Source organism: Crinia signifera, chromosome 3 (genome assembly GCF_055691185.1).
Source record: "Crinia signifera chromosome 3, ASM5569118v1, whole genome shotgun sequence".
NCBI lineage: Eukaryota > Metazoa > Chordata > Amphibia > Anura > Myobatrachidae > Crinia > Crinia signifera.
In genome coordinates, this window is record NC_139219.1 from 110,376,993 (window position 1) to 110,396,242 (window position 19,250).

General features: G+C 44.9%; 1 protein-coding gene across 5 annotated transcripts in view; it reads left to right on the plus strand.

Annotated features, from left to right (window-relative positions):
- TBP (TATA-box binding protein) overlaps positions 1 to 19,250 on the plus strand; it is a 104,157-nt gene that overhangs the window by 58,211 nt on the left and 26,696 nt on the right. For all 5 annotated transcript variants that reach the window (XM_083176381.1, XM_083176377.1, XM_083176376.1 and 2 more), the window contains exons 4-5: positions 1,162 to 1,249; positions 10,884 to 10,975. In XM_083176381.1, coding sequence (XP_083032507.1) covers positions 1,162 to 1,249; positions 10,884 to 10,975 — 180 coding nt within the window. The remainder of the gene's footprint in view (positions 1 to 1,161; positions 1,250 to 10,883; positions 10,976 to 19,250) is intronic.

The window sequence follows — 19,250 nt, forward strand, 5'->3', positions numbered from 1 at the left end:
CTCCGTCCCCACCTCCAGCGCCTCAATCCCGACCACCAGTGACAGGCTGGGTGCCGCAGAGAGCCAGTCTCGCCTTCAGGCGCCGCAGCAGCAGATAGGCTCAGGTACGATTTCCACGGAGCTCAATCCTGGGGCTCACTTGCTCATAATTCACGGTCCAGTATGGATCAGCGGATCTTAGCCCAGGGAGCTCTTTTCCCCTCACTCCTTCACTCCCGCCTCGCCGTGGCCACGCCCAAAGCAAATCCAAATTTAAAGCCATGTTTTAGTAATGATCAAGGTTTAGTGTTTTCACAGGCTACAAGAAGGTAAAACCGTGAATCAACATTGCTTAAAATATTATAGAAACTTTGTTGGAATGAATAACAAGAAAGAGTTGTGAAAAAAATCAGACTGTCCTCATCTTTCAGGGCTATGAACCACTACTTTTTTTTTTTTTTTTTTAACTAAAGTGAATTTTGTACTCAAGACAAACAGTTTTGCATAAGTAGCTGAGATAAAGAATTAAAGGTACTTATGTATTATCTGGGCGCCCGATTTTTTTTCATTGCATGCCACTACTTAAGGCATGCGATGTGATTTTTCATTGTAAAGACCCGATTTTTAATTGTATAGTCAACCATGGGTGATTTCATACCCCCTCTATCCAACTACGCATGGAGCTGATTTTATATAGTGTGGCGAGCCACCGAAGCGTGGCGAGCGGACGCGGATTACTTAACATGTATGCTGCATCCCCTGGCGGGGCTCGCCACGCTTCGGGCTCGGTGGCTCGCTGCGCTTGCCACACTATATAAAATCAGCTCCATGCGTAGTTGGATAGTGGGGGTATGAAATCACCCATGGGTGACTATACAATTAAAAATTGCATCGCATGAATTGTATGCCACTATATTGCATGCGATGCGATGAAAAAATTGGGCGCCCATATATTACATAAGTACCGAATTAAATGACAAAGCTGTTGAGACAGGTGAACTACAGTACAGCATGGCGTTGACCAAAGGAAAATAAGAATGCAGAGGAAAGGGAACGGGGTTAAAATATAATGAATCAGTCTTTGTTTAATAGTCTCACCTTATTTAGTGAGGAAACAGGGTTTTTTTTTTCCTTTTACTGGTTTACAATCTATAATTACATTCCTTTTATTTTTTTTTGTAGAAACATAGTATCTACAGTGAATCTTGGCTGCAAATTGGACTTAAAAACAATTGCGCTTAGAGCTCGAAATGCTGAGTACAATCCAAAGGTAAGTCTTCTGTCCAGTTTAGTGACAAGCACTGCAACAGGTGTGGTTCATTGGGTCCACAGTTTCTAGATTTTCCCCAAAAGGATGCCATGAAAAGAGTGGACAAAAGTTGTTGGTTTTTTGTTTACCTTTTTGAGGTGTCCAGTTTTATCTTGTAGCACAAGAACTCCCAATTAGTGTACCGAATCCCCTTGCATGGACCTTTTCACTCGCACACTTTTCTATTTCCAAACATGTCTACTAATGCATGTCAACCTACTGACTTTCGCCCTGAAGTCCAAATTCCAACATTCTTAAATGAACATTGCACTGTATCTGTTTACAAACTTTTGTGTATTGTAATAAGAGGTATAAAAATCGTTGATGAATTTGCTTCACCTTGCTGCATTACTGCACATTATGCAGTATCTGTGACTAGACTTGTCATAACCATGTTACATTTCATTATGCTACATAGAATGTTTAGGATGTGATTCAGAGATGTATGGAAGCCCAATGTTTGCTTACATCTCCAATTGTTAATAATCTGTGTTATTACTTAACCCATTTTAAATAAAAGCATTCTAATATAAAGCTGGTCTTTAGATGCCGAAGCAGATCAGAGTAGACATTAGGGGTCAAATTTACTAAGATGTGAAATACACTTCACAGGTCATGTCGCTATGGGCAACCAATCACATCCTGTCTACTATCTTCTAGAGCAGGGCTGGGCAACACCGGCCCTCCAGATGTTAGTGAACTACACATCCCAGGATGCTTTGCATTAGTTTTGCTATGTGGCCATGCTGAAACTGATGCAAGGCATGTGTAGTTCATCAACATCTGGAGGGCTGGTGTTGCCCAGCCCTGTTCTAGAGGGTGATAAATAAATAAGAAGTAGCTTCTGATTGGTTGCCCATAGCAACATGACCTGTGAAGTGTTTTTTATCAAGACTCCATTAGCATATTTTCGTACTTTTGCTGTCAGGCCCTTAGTAGAATTTTCTTGGTGTGTGTATATTGTGGAGCTCTTTAGTGTTAAACAGACACCGGCAACTGTGGAAAGGTTAGTGTGAAGTTTATTTATACAGTCACACAAGTTACAGCTTTTCCAGAGGATACAGCCACTTAAATACTCAGGACCAGAAACCCAGTCTGTCCTACAGTTTTCCTAATACTGAGTGTGCATGGCCCTTACTATTGCCTGGCCGGCTTGTCTGGCATCAGGAGACAATGAGTTATCCCTCTAATAGGGCAGATACTTCCTGGATCTGCTCAAATTATCATTCTTCCATTTGTGGCCTTGATGTTTGCAGGATTACACTCCTATATTCAAGTACAATGGGTAAGTTCAACAATGATATGGAAAATATAAGTTGCTACGGTATAAGTGGTTGACAGTGTCTAGGTCGACGGTCACTAGGTCAGCACCTTGAAATAAACAAAAAAAAAGTATTGACATCTCCTGCACCCCAAACTGCAGCCAGGAAATTCACCAGGGGATACCATCCCCTAAATCAACCACAAGACAAAACAGACAGGCAACTCCCAGATGCTGTTCCCTTCGATCTGCTTTTGGGTCAATTGCACCTTGTGTGGCACCTCTACATCTCAGACCGATAAGAAGTTAAGAAATCCAATAGTTGGCAAACTTTCCAGTTCTATACCATACTGTCGATCTGTGACACCAACATATCTCGCCTAAATATGGTGAAATGCGTTCACGTAAAGGTTTCTTTAGTAATTTTTTTTATATGGACATCTTGGGCCAAATGTAATGAAATAAATTCTGGTGAGTGTCTCTTTATATGTGCTTAGAGCAAAAGATAAGGGGCCAAATGTAATGGGGTGTTTTTTTTTGTTTTGTTTTGTTTTTATAAAGCAACAAGCCTTTATGGCAACATCAATCTGTTGTTTTTTCAGTGTACATGTTTGCCACTTTAAAAAAAAAAAACAAAAAAAAAAAAAGTGAAAACTCTCCCAAATCTCTTTCTGATTTCTCATACCCTAGTTCCTTGATGGCTAACCTTGACACTCCAGCTGTTGTTGAACTACACATCCCAGCATGCTCTGCATCAGATTTAGCATGACCAAATAGCAAAACTGAAGCAGAGCATGCTGGGAGGTGTAGTTTAACAACATCTGCAGTGTCAAGGTTAGCCATCAAGGCCCTAGTACATTTGGCCCCTTATCTTTTGCTCTAGGCACATATAAAGTGACATTCACCAAAAAGTTTTTCTTTAATAGGCACATTTTTCTCCAAATACCATGAAGACAGTTCTTTTTTTTCTTCAAAAAGTTTAAAATATTTGAGGATCACCAACTGGACCCCTTCAACAGTTTTAATGTGCATCTGTACCTCACTGTTGGAGAGAATTGAGTATAATAGAAAGGATTTTGGTGCCATAAGTGTATAGTATGTACATGTTTTAGCGCAGAAAGGAATTGTATGTAAAGTATTAGCTAGTGGTAGGCGATTGCTGTTTTATGTTTCACTTGTTAATCATGGGACTGGGTATAAAACCCCATACCCGGGTTATGATATACACCCTTATTTGAAACGGGTTAGTGTTATTTTGGAGGACTCTTTCTGGACCATCTGATACAGCCATTCATCTTTTTTTCCATCTGATGACGGCTGAGCGGGAGATCACTAACCTGTTGTTGTGCCTAACTTACCTGTGCTGTTGAAGGGGTCCAATTGGTGATTCTTAAATAGTTTTTACTTTTTGTGTCTGGAAAAAATGATAATTTTAAAGTGAAGGAATTCTCTTCATGGTATTTGAAGAGACCTGTGCCTATTAAAGAAATCTTTTGTTGAATGCGTGACAATTTTGGTGAGTCTCATTATATTTGCATAGAGCTGAGGATAAGATGTCTATATAGAAAATACTAAAGAAACCTTGACGTGAACGCATAGCATTGTATTTAAGTGAGTTTTATGTTGGTGTCATAGATTGATAGTATGTTATATAACTGGAAAGTTTTCTAACCATTGGATTTCTTCACTTCCTATCTCTCTAAGATTTAGAGGTGCCACACAAGGGGCAAGAGACCCAAAAGCAGATTCAAAGGGAACAGGGCCTGACAGTTGTACACATATGGACACCTTGAAATAGTCTACATACCAGAGGTAGACAATGTCTAAAGGTTGACACAAGGCCATGGACAACATAGACAAAGTTGACTTGGATACTAATGATGCTTTCACACCGCAAAACCTGCTTAGACACGGTATTTAAAACCTTTCTTAAAACTAGTCAGCGCAAGTTAAAAAACACTTTTCTTTTCAGGGTCCATGGGTTCCACAGGGGACATCGGGGTTGTAGGTGCATCCAGGGGGTCAGAGGCACTAATCTGCGAAGCTTTTCAAAGTTTCCCAGAATGCCCGGGCCCTCATCCCTATAACCGCGCCTCCAGGCTCAGTCAGACAGTTTTTGCTTGGTGCCAGCAGGAAGCTGACGCACCACTAAGATCAGTAGGGATTACCTCTTTGAGGTAATCTCAGTAGAAGCTGCATTTTTACTTTCTTATTTTTACACTTATCCGCTGAGGCTGCCCCGCTGTCAATCACTGACGGCGGCGCGAGCCGCATCGCCAGAACTCCCCCATGACACCGTCAAAAGGGGTACTCGGTGGGGGAGACTACAGGGCCTAGCACCACCGGCCATCTCCCCCAGGCAGCATGGCCGGATATCGGGAGCAGGTAAGGCCCTCTGTGAGGGCACAAATCGCTGCTGTGCTGTGGGAGACAGCTGCAGCAGCTGACATGGACTGTGGCTTCGGGCAGGGACTCCACTAGACCACCGGGGCCAGAGCGCAGGCTGGATCAATAGATCCATTTTAACAGGCTCCCTTTGCCCCGGTGGGGGAAGTCCAGCATACGGGGGGTGGCGCTTGGCCTGCAGTACCTCCCCCAGCTTTGGCGCCAATCTCTCCGCAGATATGTGGCCCATCAAGCTGTTAAACCCTGTGCCCGCGGCCATTTTAGAGGCACAGGGGTCTTCAAGATTGCGGGCACAGTCTCCCCTGTGAAACCGTTTACAGGCTAAGTAACACTTTTACAGCCACCCTAATCCCCCTTACTCCATAGAGTTTAAGCCGTTGACAGGGTGTGATAGCATTTATTGGCTATACCAGCTAAATGTTAGTGCTTGTGTATGGGACTGTAATGTGCTAGTTCTTTTACATTCTCTGTCAGTACTTTTGCACTGTCCACTGTATTTCTCACAAATCTTCTGAGGAAGATTTCAGAGGTTTTACCCTCTCAGGTTACATACACTCAGTGATATCACTCTAGGTTTTCCTCTGTTGATTATACCTTATGTGCACTGTAATCCTCCTCTTTGGGTCTCTGCATTATGTCCAAACGGGGGCGCAAACAGACAGTCTCCCCAGCTCTTGTCTTGCAAGAGTTGTGCTGCAGGCCTGTCTGAACAGGATGTTATTCAGGAGGGGTTATGTGTTAAATTGCCTTCTCCCCCCTGCTCAGTCCTCTGCAATTTTGGTTTCACAACAATCTCCCTGGGCAGCCTTTCAGCAGTTATTAGGCACCCTAGTGGATCGCCTTCTTCCCTCCATTGCACCCCATGTAGTCCAGTCCCCTCCACCTTGGGTGGATGCCCTGTCGACCACAGTGCAGAACTTGCAACAGATTACGGTAGCCATGCATAAGATGCTGCCTAATGCTTCACAACCTAATAGGCCTCTGTTAACACCATTGCTCACTGTAGCTCGGGATGACACAGATGGTGATGGGGATGTTAATGATAATATTGACGATGATCAGGATGATGATCCGATGCCAGAGGAAAACACTCCTGCTTCACAAGCAGAGACAGTCGATGTGGCAGTTCTCATTGAAGCCATTCGTTTGATTTTATTGTCAGACTCTGAGGAGCCTGAACCGTCTGCCAAAACCAGAGCTGTTTTTAAAAAGCAGAAAGTGATCAAGGCCCAATTCCCTCACTCGGTCAGAGTGAGGGAATTGGGCCTTGATCACTTTCTGCTTTTTAAAAACAGCTCTGGTTTTAGCAGACGGTTCAGGCTCCGAGTTGGAGATGTAGATCTGGAGGGATCAATGGGAGGCCTTGGGGAAAAAGTCCACTATTTCTAAGAAGCTATTGTCCATGTATCCCTTACCTCCTGAGGATTGTAAACCTTGGGAAATTCCTCCATTGGTAGATTCTCACGTGACCAGGTTAGTTAAACCTTCAGTATTACCGGTCACTTCAGGATCTGTCTTAAAAGATCCTACGGACAGGCGCTTGGAACATTCCCTAAGAGCCATATTCTCATTTACTGGAGCGGTCCAGAGACCTACCATAGCAGCAACCTGGGCCATTTTACCATGGGTACAGGTCTTTGAAGACAAACTTACCCAAGATGCCTCTGAGGATGCCAAACTATATGTGCATCACATTAAACAAGTGGCATTAGTGACATTTTACATTATGGAGGCTATGTCAGATGCGGGCACCTTAGCTGCTAAAGCATCTGCCAGCTCCGTTCAGGCCAGGTGCTTTATTTGGTTAAGACCATGGAAAGCTGACCTGGAATCCAAGAGAACTCTGGAACTTTTGCTCTTTAAGGGGAAAATGTATTTGGGGAGGAGCTTAACAAGATTGTGGCCTCACTGGCAGCAGCCAATACTGCGTGTCTGCCCACAGCTCTACCACAAAAAGCTAGGACCTCTTCCTTTCGGTCCTTTCGTCCCCAGGGTAAAGCCCGAGGTCCGTCCTACCCTAGAACCGCTCTGGCCACTAAGGCAAGTAAGGCAAAGCCCAAGCAGGCCTGGGCCGCTAGACATGCCCCTGCCAAGCCAGATAAACCTTCTGCATGACGGGACGGGCCTCCCGCAGGGGGACCCCCAAGTGGGAGGCAGACTTCTCCTCTTTGCCCACCAGTGGCTATCCACAACAATGGCTGGGTAAGAGATGTCGTGTCAAGGGGCTACTCTCTCGTTCGAAAAGACTCCCCCACGCAAGTTTTTTTTTTTGCACAGGTCTACCCCACAATCCACACAAAGCAGAACAATTGCTAAAAATCTTAAATTGTCTGCTACAATCCCGAGTCATTATTCCAGTCCCTCAACACCAGAGGGGACTCTGTTATTACTCAACTCTGTTCCTGGTTCCAAAACCAAACGGAACTTACAGGCCATTTACATGGTCTCCCTCGACATTCGGTACACTTACTTGCATGTCCCAAATCTACCAGCACACCAGAAATACCTCAGGTTTGCTATTCAAAATCGCCATTTTTCAATTCCAGGCTCCTCCATTCGGTCTAGCCACCGCGCCCAAGATTTTCACAAAAATCATGACTATCATGGCAGAACACCTTCACCACCTGGGAATCAGGATATTCCCATACCTGGACGACTTACTGTTAGTGGCTAAATCCCAGGAAGTCCTGTTATCAATCAGGATACTCCAACACGGTTGGCTACTCAATTGTGAGAAATCATCACTTATTCCCTCACAGCAAATGTTGCATTTGGGTGCATTCCTGGACACTCAGTCCTTGAGACTGTCTCTCCCCAGGGACAAATGCAGCTCCTTGCAACACTGAATCCAGAGTCTCAATACACTTGGCAATGAAAGTCCTGGGCCTGATGGCCTCAACTTTCGGCATGGTGGAGTGGGGGCAGTTTCATTCACGCCCTCTCCAGCGCCTCATCTTGTTGAAATGGGCCTGACATCCTCACCACATCAGGTCCAAGTTTCTCACATTAACACAAGAGGTAAGAACTTCCCTTCAATGGTGGCTGCAAACAGACCATCTATCTCAGGGTCGTCAATTCTGGTTCACCGAGTGAACGATTCTCACTACCGACGCCAGCCTATGAGGCTGGGGGGCGGTACTAGAATCCCGATCCTTGCAAGGCGTGTGGGCCACACCAGAAACCTGCCTTTCCATCAACGTGCTGGAGCTTCGGGCAGCTTACAACGCCCTGATCCGTTCTCAGGACCTTCTCCAAGGAAAACCGGTCCGGATCAGATCGGACAATGCCACGGCTGTGGCGTACATAAATCGCCAGGGAGGTACTCGCAGCGAAGCTGCTCTCCGGGAGGTCTCCAGGATTCTCACCTGGGTGGAAAAGCCACCTTCTGGCTCTATCAGCAGTCTTCATCCCAGGCATTCTAAATTGGGAGGCAGACTTCCTAAGCCACCAAGATATCCATACGGGTGAGTGGTCACTCCACCCAGAGGTGTTTTCCCTCCTAAAAGACCGTTGGGGCATCCCAGACGTAGACTTAATGGCGTCCAGACACAACAACAAAGTTTCAACGTTCAGGTAGAGATCCAGGGATCCTCAAGCCAGCTTCACGGATGCCCTACAAGTTCCATGGAATTATCGTATTCCATATGCCTTTCCTCCAATATCCATGATTCCCAGAGTAATCAGGAAATTCAAACAGGAAGGCGGGGACCTCATCCTGATAGCTCCGGCCTGGCCACGCAGGTAATGGTATGTGGACCTACAGCAAATGTCGTACCAGCCATCCTTCCTTCTACCCCTCCGGTTGGACTTACTGAGTCAGGGACCCTGCCTGCACCCAGACCTTCAGCGCCTGTCTGACGGTGTGGCGATTGAGACTGTCTTATTGAAAAATTCAGGCGCGCAAACCGGCATCATCCAGAATTTACTATCGGGTCTGGCACACCTACTTTGCGTGGTGTACAGCTAGGAAGTCTAATTCTAAAACTTAAGGTAGCCAGAATCCTGGCATTCCTTCAAAAGAGCCTAGATATGGGGCTAAGGCTAGCGTCTTTGAAAGTTCAAGTTTCAGCTTTATCCATCTGGTTCCAGAGGAAAATAGCTTGTCTCCCGGACGTCCGTACATTCCTTCAAGGAGTGCTACATATTCAGCCCCCTTATGTTCCGCCTACAACACCTTGGGACTTATCTCTGGTGTTACAGGCTTTGATCAAGACACCTTTCGAACCGTTACAGGCGGCAGATTTCAAATGGCTGACAGCCAAGACGGTATTCCTCTTGGCTATTACATCCGCTAGATGGGGTGTCGGATTTGTCAGCTCTCCTGTAAAACACTGTTTATCATTTCATCCGTATAGGGCGGTGTTAAGGACTAAACCATCTCACCTTCCAAAGGTAGTCTCCAAATTCCACATCAATCAGGAGATTGTGGTTCCAGCGTTCAATACAGACGACCTTTCTGCGGAAGAAAGTCTACTGGATGTGGTCAGGGCTCTGACCATTTACATAGACCGTACTAAGCCGGTCAGAAAATCAGACTCTTCGTGCTCTATGGATTCCACAAAAAGGGTTGGCCAGCGAGCAAACAGACTATTGGTAGTTGGATTCGCCTGGCTATTCAAAAGGCTTATCCGCAGGCTAACCTGCCTATTCCCTTTTCGATAAAAGCACGCTCCACCAGCTGCAACGTGGTCATCTCCATACCTTCATAAAATTCTATGCATTTGACACGTTCGTCTCCTAGGATGCCTCCTTTGGTTGTCTGGTACTTTTGACACCTCAGGCAAATTCCCTCCCTTAAATACATATGGTAGACCTACCTTGGTTAACTTCCTTTCTTTGAAGTCCATGGGAACCACAGGGTGCCCTCCCTAAATTTTATCCTGAGGTATCCCTATGTGTGATATACTACACTGTGACCTTACACAACCTTAGTCTTGTCCATGTACCGCGAGTTGTATGTATGAGTACTTGGGCATGTGTTCTCTCTGTCCACTTCCTGCTTATGGCTGGTTGCCAAAACTGACTGGCTGAGCCTGGAGGCAGGGTTATAGAGGAGAGGGCCCGGGCATTCTGGGAAACTTTGAAAAGCTTCGCTGATTGGTGCTTTGGACCCCCTGGATCCACCTACAACACCGATGTCTCCTGTGGTTCCCATGCACTTCAAGGAAAGTAAGTTAATCAAGGTAGGTCTACCATAACCTTCCTTTTCACACTGCACGTAAATACTGTGTCTCAAGCAGGTTTGCGGTGTGAAAGCCGCTGGAGAACAGGACACAGTTGGTATGAGACAGGCTGCTGGTGTCACCACGGTCAGACTGAGAGGAGTGCAATAGAATACAGCAGACAGAAAGCAGCATCCCTGGCATGGCTACAGGCAGGTGGCAATACCTGCACGCTGCCCTGCTCACTACAGATAGCTGATGCACTTATCCCACTCCGTGTATATATGAGTGGATCCTGCTCATTACATATGTGCATATGTAATGAGCGGGTCCAGCTCATTTAATATGCACTGCGCTGTGTTCCCGCTCATTAAATATGCACAGAGAGTGGGACCAATAGTGCTCACTGCTGCATGGGTACAGTTTAGACCCGGTCAGACTGCAAAAAAAAAATGGGTTTGAAATGGGTAGGACCCTGCCTTTTTACCGTTTTAAAATACCGTTTATTTTAAAATGGTAATTTCCCTCTGGACCTTTCAGACCGCACATATTACCATTTTGAAATGGCAAAATACCGGGTAATAAATGCGGTCTGAAATGGGCATAAGTGTACCGTGTCCCCTCGCATGGGCTGAACTAGCTCCTCTTCAGGCACACTATTTTCACACTCTGCTCACTTGTATAAAAAAGTATGGAAACCCACTTTTTTTGAAAAGTAACTGTTTAATATTGTATTAACTGTACTTATTTTTTTTTTCTATCCCAGCGTTTTGCTGCCGTTATCATGAGAATAAGAGAGCCACGTACAACAGCACTTATATTTAGTTCAGGCAAAATGGTTTGCACAGGAGCAAAAAGGCAAGTTGTCTACTTTTTGTATTGCTACCTTTTTTTGTATCTTTTTTTAGTTACCCTAATATAAATTGCTGTAACTGCTTGATTAAATATTCAGAATATTGTGCTGTTCATTATAAATTTGTATGCCCGCGGGCGATATAGTTTACAGGTCGTCTAGTGTGTATGTGGCTTTGGGTTTTTGTCTCCTAAGCTTTATAAAACGTGTAACCTTTTTATTCCACAAAAATGACACATTTAATCATTGTTTGAAAACAACTTCTGTATCTAATGTCCTGTTTCTGAATCTCGTCTTTCTGACAATAATGACCCGCTCTGATTTTTTTTTTTTTCTTTGTTCTATGAGATAAGACCATAAAGTGACTTTGTAGCTTGGTGCGCTTATATAAACACCTTGTAGCAGCTAAATAGACAGTTTTTAAGGTTCCATCCAAAAACACCTAACACAAATGCAAAGCTGGAGTAGAGAAAAACCTGTTTTTCAGCGCTTAGGTGGTTCCCATAAAATGGATCACCAAAGTGTGATTAGGTAAACGTCAAAGTGTTTCATCACCATCAATTTTTTTTTTTCATAAATTGAACAAGTAAGATCCTTTTAGAATGAGATCCTCTGTGGCTTTTGATCATGGAAATCCGGTCCCTGCTGCATGGAGTATTTGAATGACATTGCGCAAGTGCTTAGCCTGGAATGCAGAGCTTTGCTGGGTCCTAGTGCTCAGTCTCCTGCTGGTATACATACAATCCTGGGTTCTTAAACATCCCGGCCCATCCGCAATATCATTCAACTACTCCATGCAGCAGGGACCGGATTTCCATGATCAAAAGCCACAGAAGGTCTCATTCTAAAGGATCTTACTTGTTCAATTAATGGAAATAAATTGATGGTTATAAAACACTTTGACATTTACCTAATCACACTTTGGTGATCCATTTTATGGGAACCACCTAAGTGCTGAAAAAACAGTTTGTTCTATGAGACTCAATCTTAATGTATGTAATTTTATATCCTTCAAAACTGGTAGCTGCCCTTATTTGATTAAATCTCCATCTCTAGAGATAGCTATCTATCTCATACATTGTTTAATCTCTCTAAAGGTTTGATACAAAATGTTGCTTGCGCACTGTTTGATAAGCTTGATGTTTTCGGTCACCACTGCTCTGTCTGTAATACGAGGATATTGGGAGTTTGTAACGTAATAGCGGACCCCCCCCCCTCCATTTACTTATGACCGCTTGGCTGATAATTTACACTGCACTTGACCATTAATTTTATCTGACAGTGGGAAGCCGCTGCTGCTCTCTCCTGAATCGGGTGTGAAGGTGTCTGATATACATTTAAACTTGTCTGATATAATGTTTATCCTCTTACAGTACTCTGATATATACTTTTGTGTATGTACTACTGCAATTTCTTAGGAGCGTAATGTTTCTAGTCAGATGGCATAAAGCGGTTTATTTGTAAAATGAATCCAAGCTGAAGGAACTGCAGTATGCTTATAGTAGTTAATTTTTTTAACAACTTCCTTATGTAACTACCTATTTAATTCTTAATTGTAGCAAAAAAATGTTTAGGGTGCCCATACACGCACCGATTTTCTTGGCGCGATGAGATGCACACTCCCGTGGCATCTCATTGCACAGTACAAAAAGTATGTGCTACACATACTTTTCTCTTTCGTCCATCCTGGTGACACAGCTTCAACCTTGGGATGGAGGAGCAAGGCACCTATGCTGACTTCTTTGAGAGCAGGCTCCTCCCTTCTGCGTCCCAGAGTTCGTCAGTTCGTTTTAGGTGCCCCCCGGAGTGGGTGCTGTGCTGAACTGGCTGCTGTCTGCAGCCATTTTGTGAAAGTAGCTAGGTGTTTTTTATTTTATTAATTCACTAGTTCAGGGGTTCCCAAACTTTTTTGAATCATAGCGCCCTAGAGAATCAAAATATTTTCAAGGCACCCCTAGGCCAAATGCTTCTTATCGAGAAATTCAGAAGAAAAATATTAAAGTAAGTGCATTGTGTTTTTATATGTCAGTTATCTGGTGAGGGACAGGATTTGCTTCTGTTTGTGCACACATATTATGATTGGCAGCCACAAGCACTGGTTTTACCTGGTACATTGACCATAAATTATATTAATTGATCCTGGTCCACAAACCCAAGGCACCCCTGCAAGTGTCCTGAGGCTCCCCAGGGTGCCTAGGCACACTGTTTGGGAACCACTGCACTAGTTAGTACAGGCTTTCCAGGGTGTTACTTCTGCTAGAAGTTCACACACACACTGAGAGCGCAGCAGAGGCTAACACAAGCGCGTCTGTCAGCGCTCTGTGTGCAGAGAGACGCAGCTGCATCTCCATAGCTGCGTCTCCTACACAGCGCTTCAACCTCCGTTTAAGAGAGGTTGTCCTGGGCCCCGTGGGCGTCATGAACCGGCTCCCTGCTAAGGGGGGATCATGGGGGATGGACCCCCCGCGATGGAGGGCACCATCTTAAGGGGTTTATAGGCTGAAATCCAGCAATGGAGATGAAGCCTATTACAGGAGTCCAGCGTAGTTGGACGCCTCCGAGTGTTCCCGGTCTGAGGGGAGTTACTGGAGGTGAGGAGAGACACTTAGTAGGAGGAAGTGGGCCAACAGGTTTCCCTCCTTGCTGAAGCAGAGACTGGGTCTCTTCCTACGCTCTGTTCTTGGCGCCATTTTCTCTCCACACTGAGGAGCTGAAGTATGGATTACACTGCAGAACTGATTGAGTCTCTCCTGGGCAGCGTCTTCCCTGGTGATCGCTGAGGATCTATTGCAGCAGAACAGACAGATAAGTACTCTAAGTGATAAAAGACTATCACAAGGTGGCGCTGTTCTACCACAAAGTACAATTAGACAATATTTGTGATCTTCACTAATTTAATAAAAAAGACATATTAAAATACAATTCATGAACACTCAAATATACATACAAGACAGACAACATATAACACGTAAGGCATATATTACTATGCAAAACGAGGTAATAATTCAATTTTAGGCTTATATGGTATTTAAATGTATTCCTGAGGCTTTTGGACAATAGTTACCAGTCCCTTAAGGATGTTCCTTATGACTGCGGTGATTTTTTTGGAGGTAGTGTCCACTTTTTCCTATATCCGAGCAATTCACAAGAGTCCTAATGTTATTGGACCGGCTCCAGGTTGAAGTGTCCAGAAAATACTCTCCTTTAGGCTTTTTGTTCAATTGCGCTCACCAGATGTCAGTGGTGGATTTTGCTGGTAATTGCAGCGTATCAGGGTACTGGTACCGGGCTGTATCGGGCTTCCAAGACGCGTTTCTCCGCCTTAGTAACGCTCGGCGGCTTCCTCAGCTGGATGCCCGACAGCACTGTGCTCTCCCTTTTTACTCTGTACATTATTCTTAACAATGCCTGATATTGTGCACTGTCTTTTTTTTATGACTAAAAAGTGTTATACTGCTGCTCATGGGGAAAGGATTATGTAGTGTTAATTAACATTTGAACAGATGGATCAGGGGGATTTGTGCCCCTCATGTGAGTCTGTGCATTGTGGGGCTCAAGCCAAGAGGTCTGAGCATCCTGTACCTGCGTGGACAGCTGCCCTGAGGTCTAGGATTGCCATAGCAACCCTGTAGACAAACAGGCCTGGAATAGGCAGAGAGATAACTTTGAAATCTCCTCAGCCTTTTTTCCTCCCAATCCTTCGGTGACCTCTATTAAAACTCCATCTCAGGGAGTTCCTGCTTTATTGCAGGGTATGCAGGACACTACTCGGTGTGTCCATAAAATGACTGCATCCAAGGAGCAGTGAGCAAGGCTCCTGAGATAAATTACCCCAGGCACCACTTATCTACACCTCCCCTGCTGAATTTAAATTTTGATAATGAGGTGTGTGTCCTGGGGACACCTTAAGGGAAGAAATCATGTCTCTGGTATTGTGGATTTGATTCTAGCAGTTAAGCAGGTTTTGAATCTCGGAGAGAAAAAAAAAGTGCCAGCGCAGAGTATTTTAGAGACTGTGCAGGGATACAGTTACCTTTGCCCTCACATGAGGGTATGGTAGCGTCACTTTGGGAAGCATGAAAGACGCCTGATATCAGGTATCTCATGCCCAAAAGGTTGCAATCATATGCCTAGTACAGGAGCACATAAAATTGGGGGTAAAGACCCCTCAGGTGGAGGCGCCTGTGATCAGGTTGTTTATTCACTGCCTCATCTGTACAAGGGGGTGCTGTTTTTTAAGGACCCGTAGACAAAAAAGATTGGAGGCTGTCTTGCGGCTGGGTAAATGGGTAGGTTTTTACCTTACGCCCTATCAAGACATCTGCTTGGATGTTCTAAGGCCTGTGGTAGCCAACCCTAGCCCTCGAGAGCTACCAACAGTTCACATTTTCCATACAACCAAGCTGCTGCATAGCTGCACTCATTACTCACTGACACATTTTAAAACACACTAATTAGCTCACTTGTGATTCTGTGAGGAGACCTGCAAAACATGCACTGTTGGTAGCTCTCGAGGACTAGGGTTGGCTATCCCAGTTCTAAGGCCATTATAAAGTGGGCCTATGCCTGGTGTACGCAAGTTCAGTCTGACACAGTAGCTTTTGCTTTGACTGAACTGTTAGTGAGCTGCGGAGTACTTTTGTGTAGCTGGGGAAGAAGCACCAAAATGGCGTAAGGAGTGCCAGCTCTCAGTTTAATGCTTGGAAAGCTGACAGTGAATCCACAAAGTCTCTAGAGGTTTTGGCCTTTTAGGGAGAAATTCTGTTTGGAGTTGAACTCTATTCCACCTTTATACAGGCCACAGGAGGGGAAAGAGCTTTTGCCTTCCCGCCACGTCTAAGCATTCAGTGTCTAGGTTCGAGTTTTTAGGCAGTCCTTTCACCCCCCCCCCCTTTACAGTGGGTGCGTTCAATAGAGGACAGTAAAGGAAAAATGCTTTCTAATATAGGAAAGGCTCCCAGATCACGTTTTGGGACCTTGGCAAAGGACCACCCTTCCAATGGGAGGATAATTCCTCAACAAAATGGGGCGTAGACTCCCTGTTTTGGAATCAGGGGAGAGGTCACCTGCAGTTTCGAGAGATGTGTGGGATCTCTCCACCCTAGACCAGTGGTTCCCAACCCTGGTCCTCAAGTACCCCCAACAGCGCACGTTTTCCAGGTCACCCGGCAGGTGCACTCATTATTCAGGCACGTTTGAAAAGATCCACAGGTGGAGCTAATTATAGCACTTGTGATTCTGTGTGAAGACCTGGAAAACGTGCACTGTTGGGGGTACTTGAGGACCAGGGTTGGGAACCAATGCCCTAGACCTTTTGGGTTATCTCCATCAAGGATACCCTTCAAAAGATATTTCTCCAAACACCCCTGCCATGAGAAGCTCTCTTGCGAAAAGCCCTCTTGGGGGACGGCAACGTTGCTTTTTAAGAAGGGATGGTTATCCCGGTGCATCAGGAGGGAAGAAAGAAGGGATTTTATTCCATTCTTTTTTTTTCTTTAGTCCCCAGACCGGATGGTTCAGTCAGACCAATTCTAAACCTGAAGTCTTTAATCTCACATCTGTGGATAGATTACTTCACGATGGAATCTCTGAGGTCGGTGCTCATAAGCATAGATCCTGGAGAGTTTCTAGTGTCAGTGGACATCCAGGACGCTTATTCACATGTGCCTATAGACAGTGATAATCAATCTCTTCTGCGTTTCGCAATAGGAGAAACTCATCTGCAGTTTCGGGCTCTACCTTTAGGGTTAGCCACAGCTACGAGAGTTTTTACACAAGTAATGGCTGTCATGACAGCAGCTCATGGGCTAAAGAAATTGTGTTTTTTTTTTTTTCCTTTATTGGACGACCTCTGGGAGAAGGCCAAATCTGCAAAAATAATTGCAGGATCATCTGATGATGGTGGCACAGTTTCTCAGAGATAAGGGGTGGATGTTGATTCTTCCAAGTCTCATTTAACACCCTCTCAGAAATTTCTGTTTGGTGTGATCTTGGATGCACATCTTCATTGTGAGTTTCTTACTGTGTCCAAGGCAATAAATTTTCACCGGTTGGTGCGGTCGATTCTCCATTCATCGACTCTAAAATAAATTGGCAGAGTTAAAAACTGTTAGGATAAATGGTAGCGTCTTTGGAAACTCGCCAGTAGGTGAGGTTTCTCTCAAGACCCTTTACGTGGAACATTCTGGCCTGTTTGTCAGGGAACCCGAAAACCGTGAAACAGGGAACTCTGTTGCTGTTTCAGGAGACAAGGAGCTCATTGATCTGGGGCACAGATCTGGAGTCTGTGCAAATGGGACGGTTCCTTCGCTCATGACCAATGCCACACTCAGGAGCTGGGAAGGCGATGATTTTGCACCTCAGATTTCAGGGTCTGTGGTCCAGAGAAAAGAATCCAAATCTACCGAATACATTCAGACAATAACACGGCTTTGGCTTACTTAATTCATGAAGGCGGTACTCGCAGCAGGATGACTGTGGATTTTTCAGTGGATAGAGGTGAACATGCCAGATTTTTCAGGGGTGTTCATTCCGTGGATCCGGAATGTGGAAGCGGACGTCCTCAACAGGGCAGTTCTGCTGTGAGGAGAGTGGAAGTTACACAGAAAGTTTTCAGTAAATTGTGTCTCTTTGGGGGTCTCCCAGAGATAGACTTTATGGCATACTAACACAATCATCAGGTCTCCATGTTCTGCTCTCGGACCATGAATCCGACCGAGGGGACAGTGGTTGCCATGACAGTTCCAGGGTGTTTCACTCTGGCCTAGGCGTTCCCCTCGTTTTCTAATATTGCTCAGATTCTTAAGTAAAGTGAGGACACAGACGGTGCAAGTCATACTGTTTTGCTCCGGACTGGCCCAGGAGGTCAGGGTATTCAGACATACTGAGGTTGAATACGGCCTACGGGTATCTTCTTCTTCGCCCAGACTTATTCAGTCAAGGATCTTTTCTACACCTGGACCTAGCTCATCTCAATTTTGATGACCTGGCTCTTGAGACATCCCTTTTACGGAAGAAAGGTTTCTCAGCTGATGTTATCCAACTTATGCTTTGGGCTCGCAAGCCGTATTGGCCGTTTAATCACCTTTGTGTTTGGATGATCTATATCAGGTGGTGTGAACGTCAGAAGATACACATTTCTAGGTCACTTGACTTTTGGAGTTTTCTCCAGTATGGGTTTGCAGCAGGGTTTAGCCTGCATTATCCATATGCTTTCAGAATAGAGTGGCTCCTGGCCAGAGGTACAGACCTTTTAACAGGGAGTTAAAAGACTCAAGACCCCATATAGGTAGCCGGAGGCGCCTTGGGACCTGTTCTGGTATGGTCAGTTTTACGAATCCCACAGTGGGAGCCTTTAAGGTCTGCTGATCTTAATGATCTTTCGTGGAAGATTACTTTTTTGTATGTCAGGGCTTCGGCTAGGCGAGTTTCAGAATTAGGGGCCTTGCAGTTCTTCATTTCTGGTTTTTCATAATGATAGGATGGTTCTCAGAACTGTAACAAAGTTTTCTACCTAGGTAATATCAATTTTTCCATTTAACCCCTTCACGACATATGACGTATATATACGTCATATGTCGGTTGGGGGTGAATCAAGCCAGCTCACGGAGTGAGCTGGCTTGATAGAGAGCAGGTAATGGCTGTATATTACAGCCATGTCCCTGCTCTCACGGCCACGAGCGGCGAGTTCGCCGATCGCGGCCGTTTAACCCTTTAAGCACCGCGGGCAAAGCGCCCGCAGTGCTTAAATAGCTGATCGGAGGGGGGGCGCCCCCCTCCGGCGCCGATCGGGGCCCCCCGCAGCGCGATCGGAGGGTGCCGATCGGTTGCCATGGTAGCCAGGGGTCTAATGTAGACCCCTGTGCTGTCCGTGTATTCATACCTATTACATCCTGCCTCAGGCAGGATGTAATAGGAAGTGAAAAAAATCACTACGTTCAGCCATAGAGCTCTATGGCTGAACCTAGTACAGGCGATCGCGCCCCCTAGTGGTCAAGTACACTAGGGGGCCTTGTAGTAAAAGTAAAAAAAAAAAAAAAATAAAGTTTAAAAATAAAAAAAAAATAATAAAATATTAAAAGTTCAAATCACCCCCCTTTCCCCATTTCCCAAATAAAAATAAATAAATAATAAAAAAAATAAACATATTTGGTATCGCCGCGTTCCTAAAAGTCCGATCTATTAAAATATAACATTAGTTATCCCGCACGGTTAAAGGCGTAAACGGAAAATAATCCCCAACGCCAAAACTACGCTTTTTGGTCGCATCGCCTACCCAAA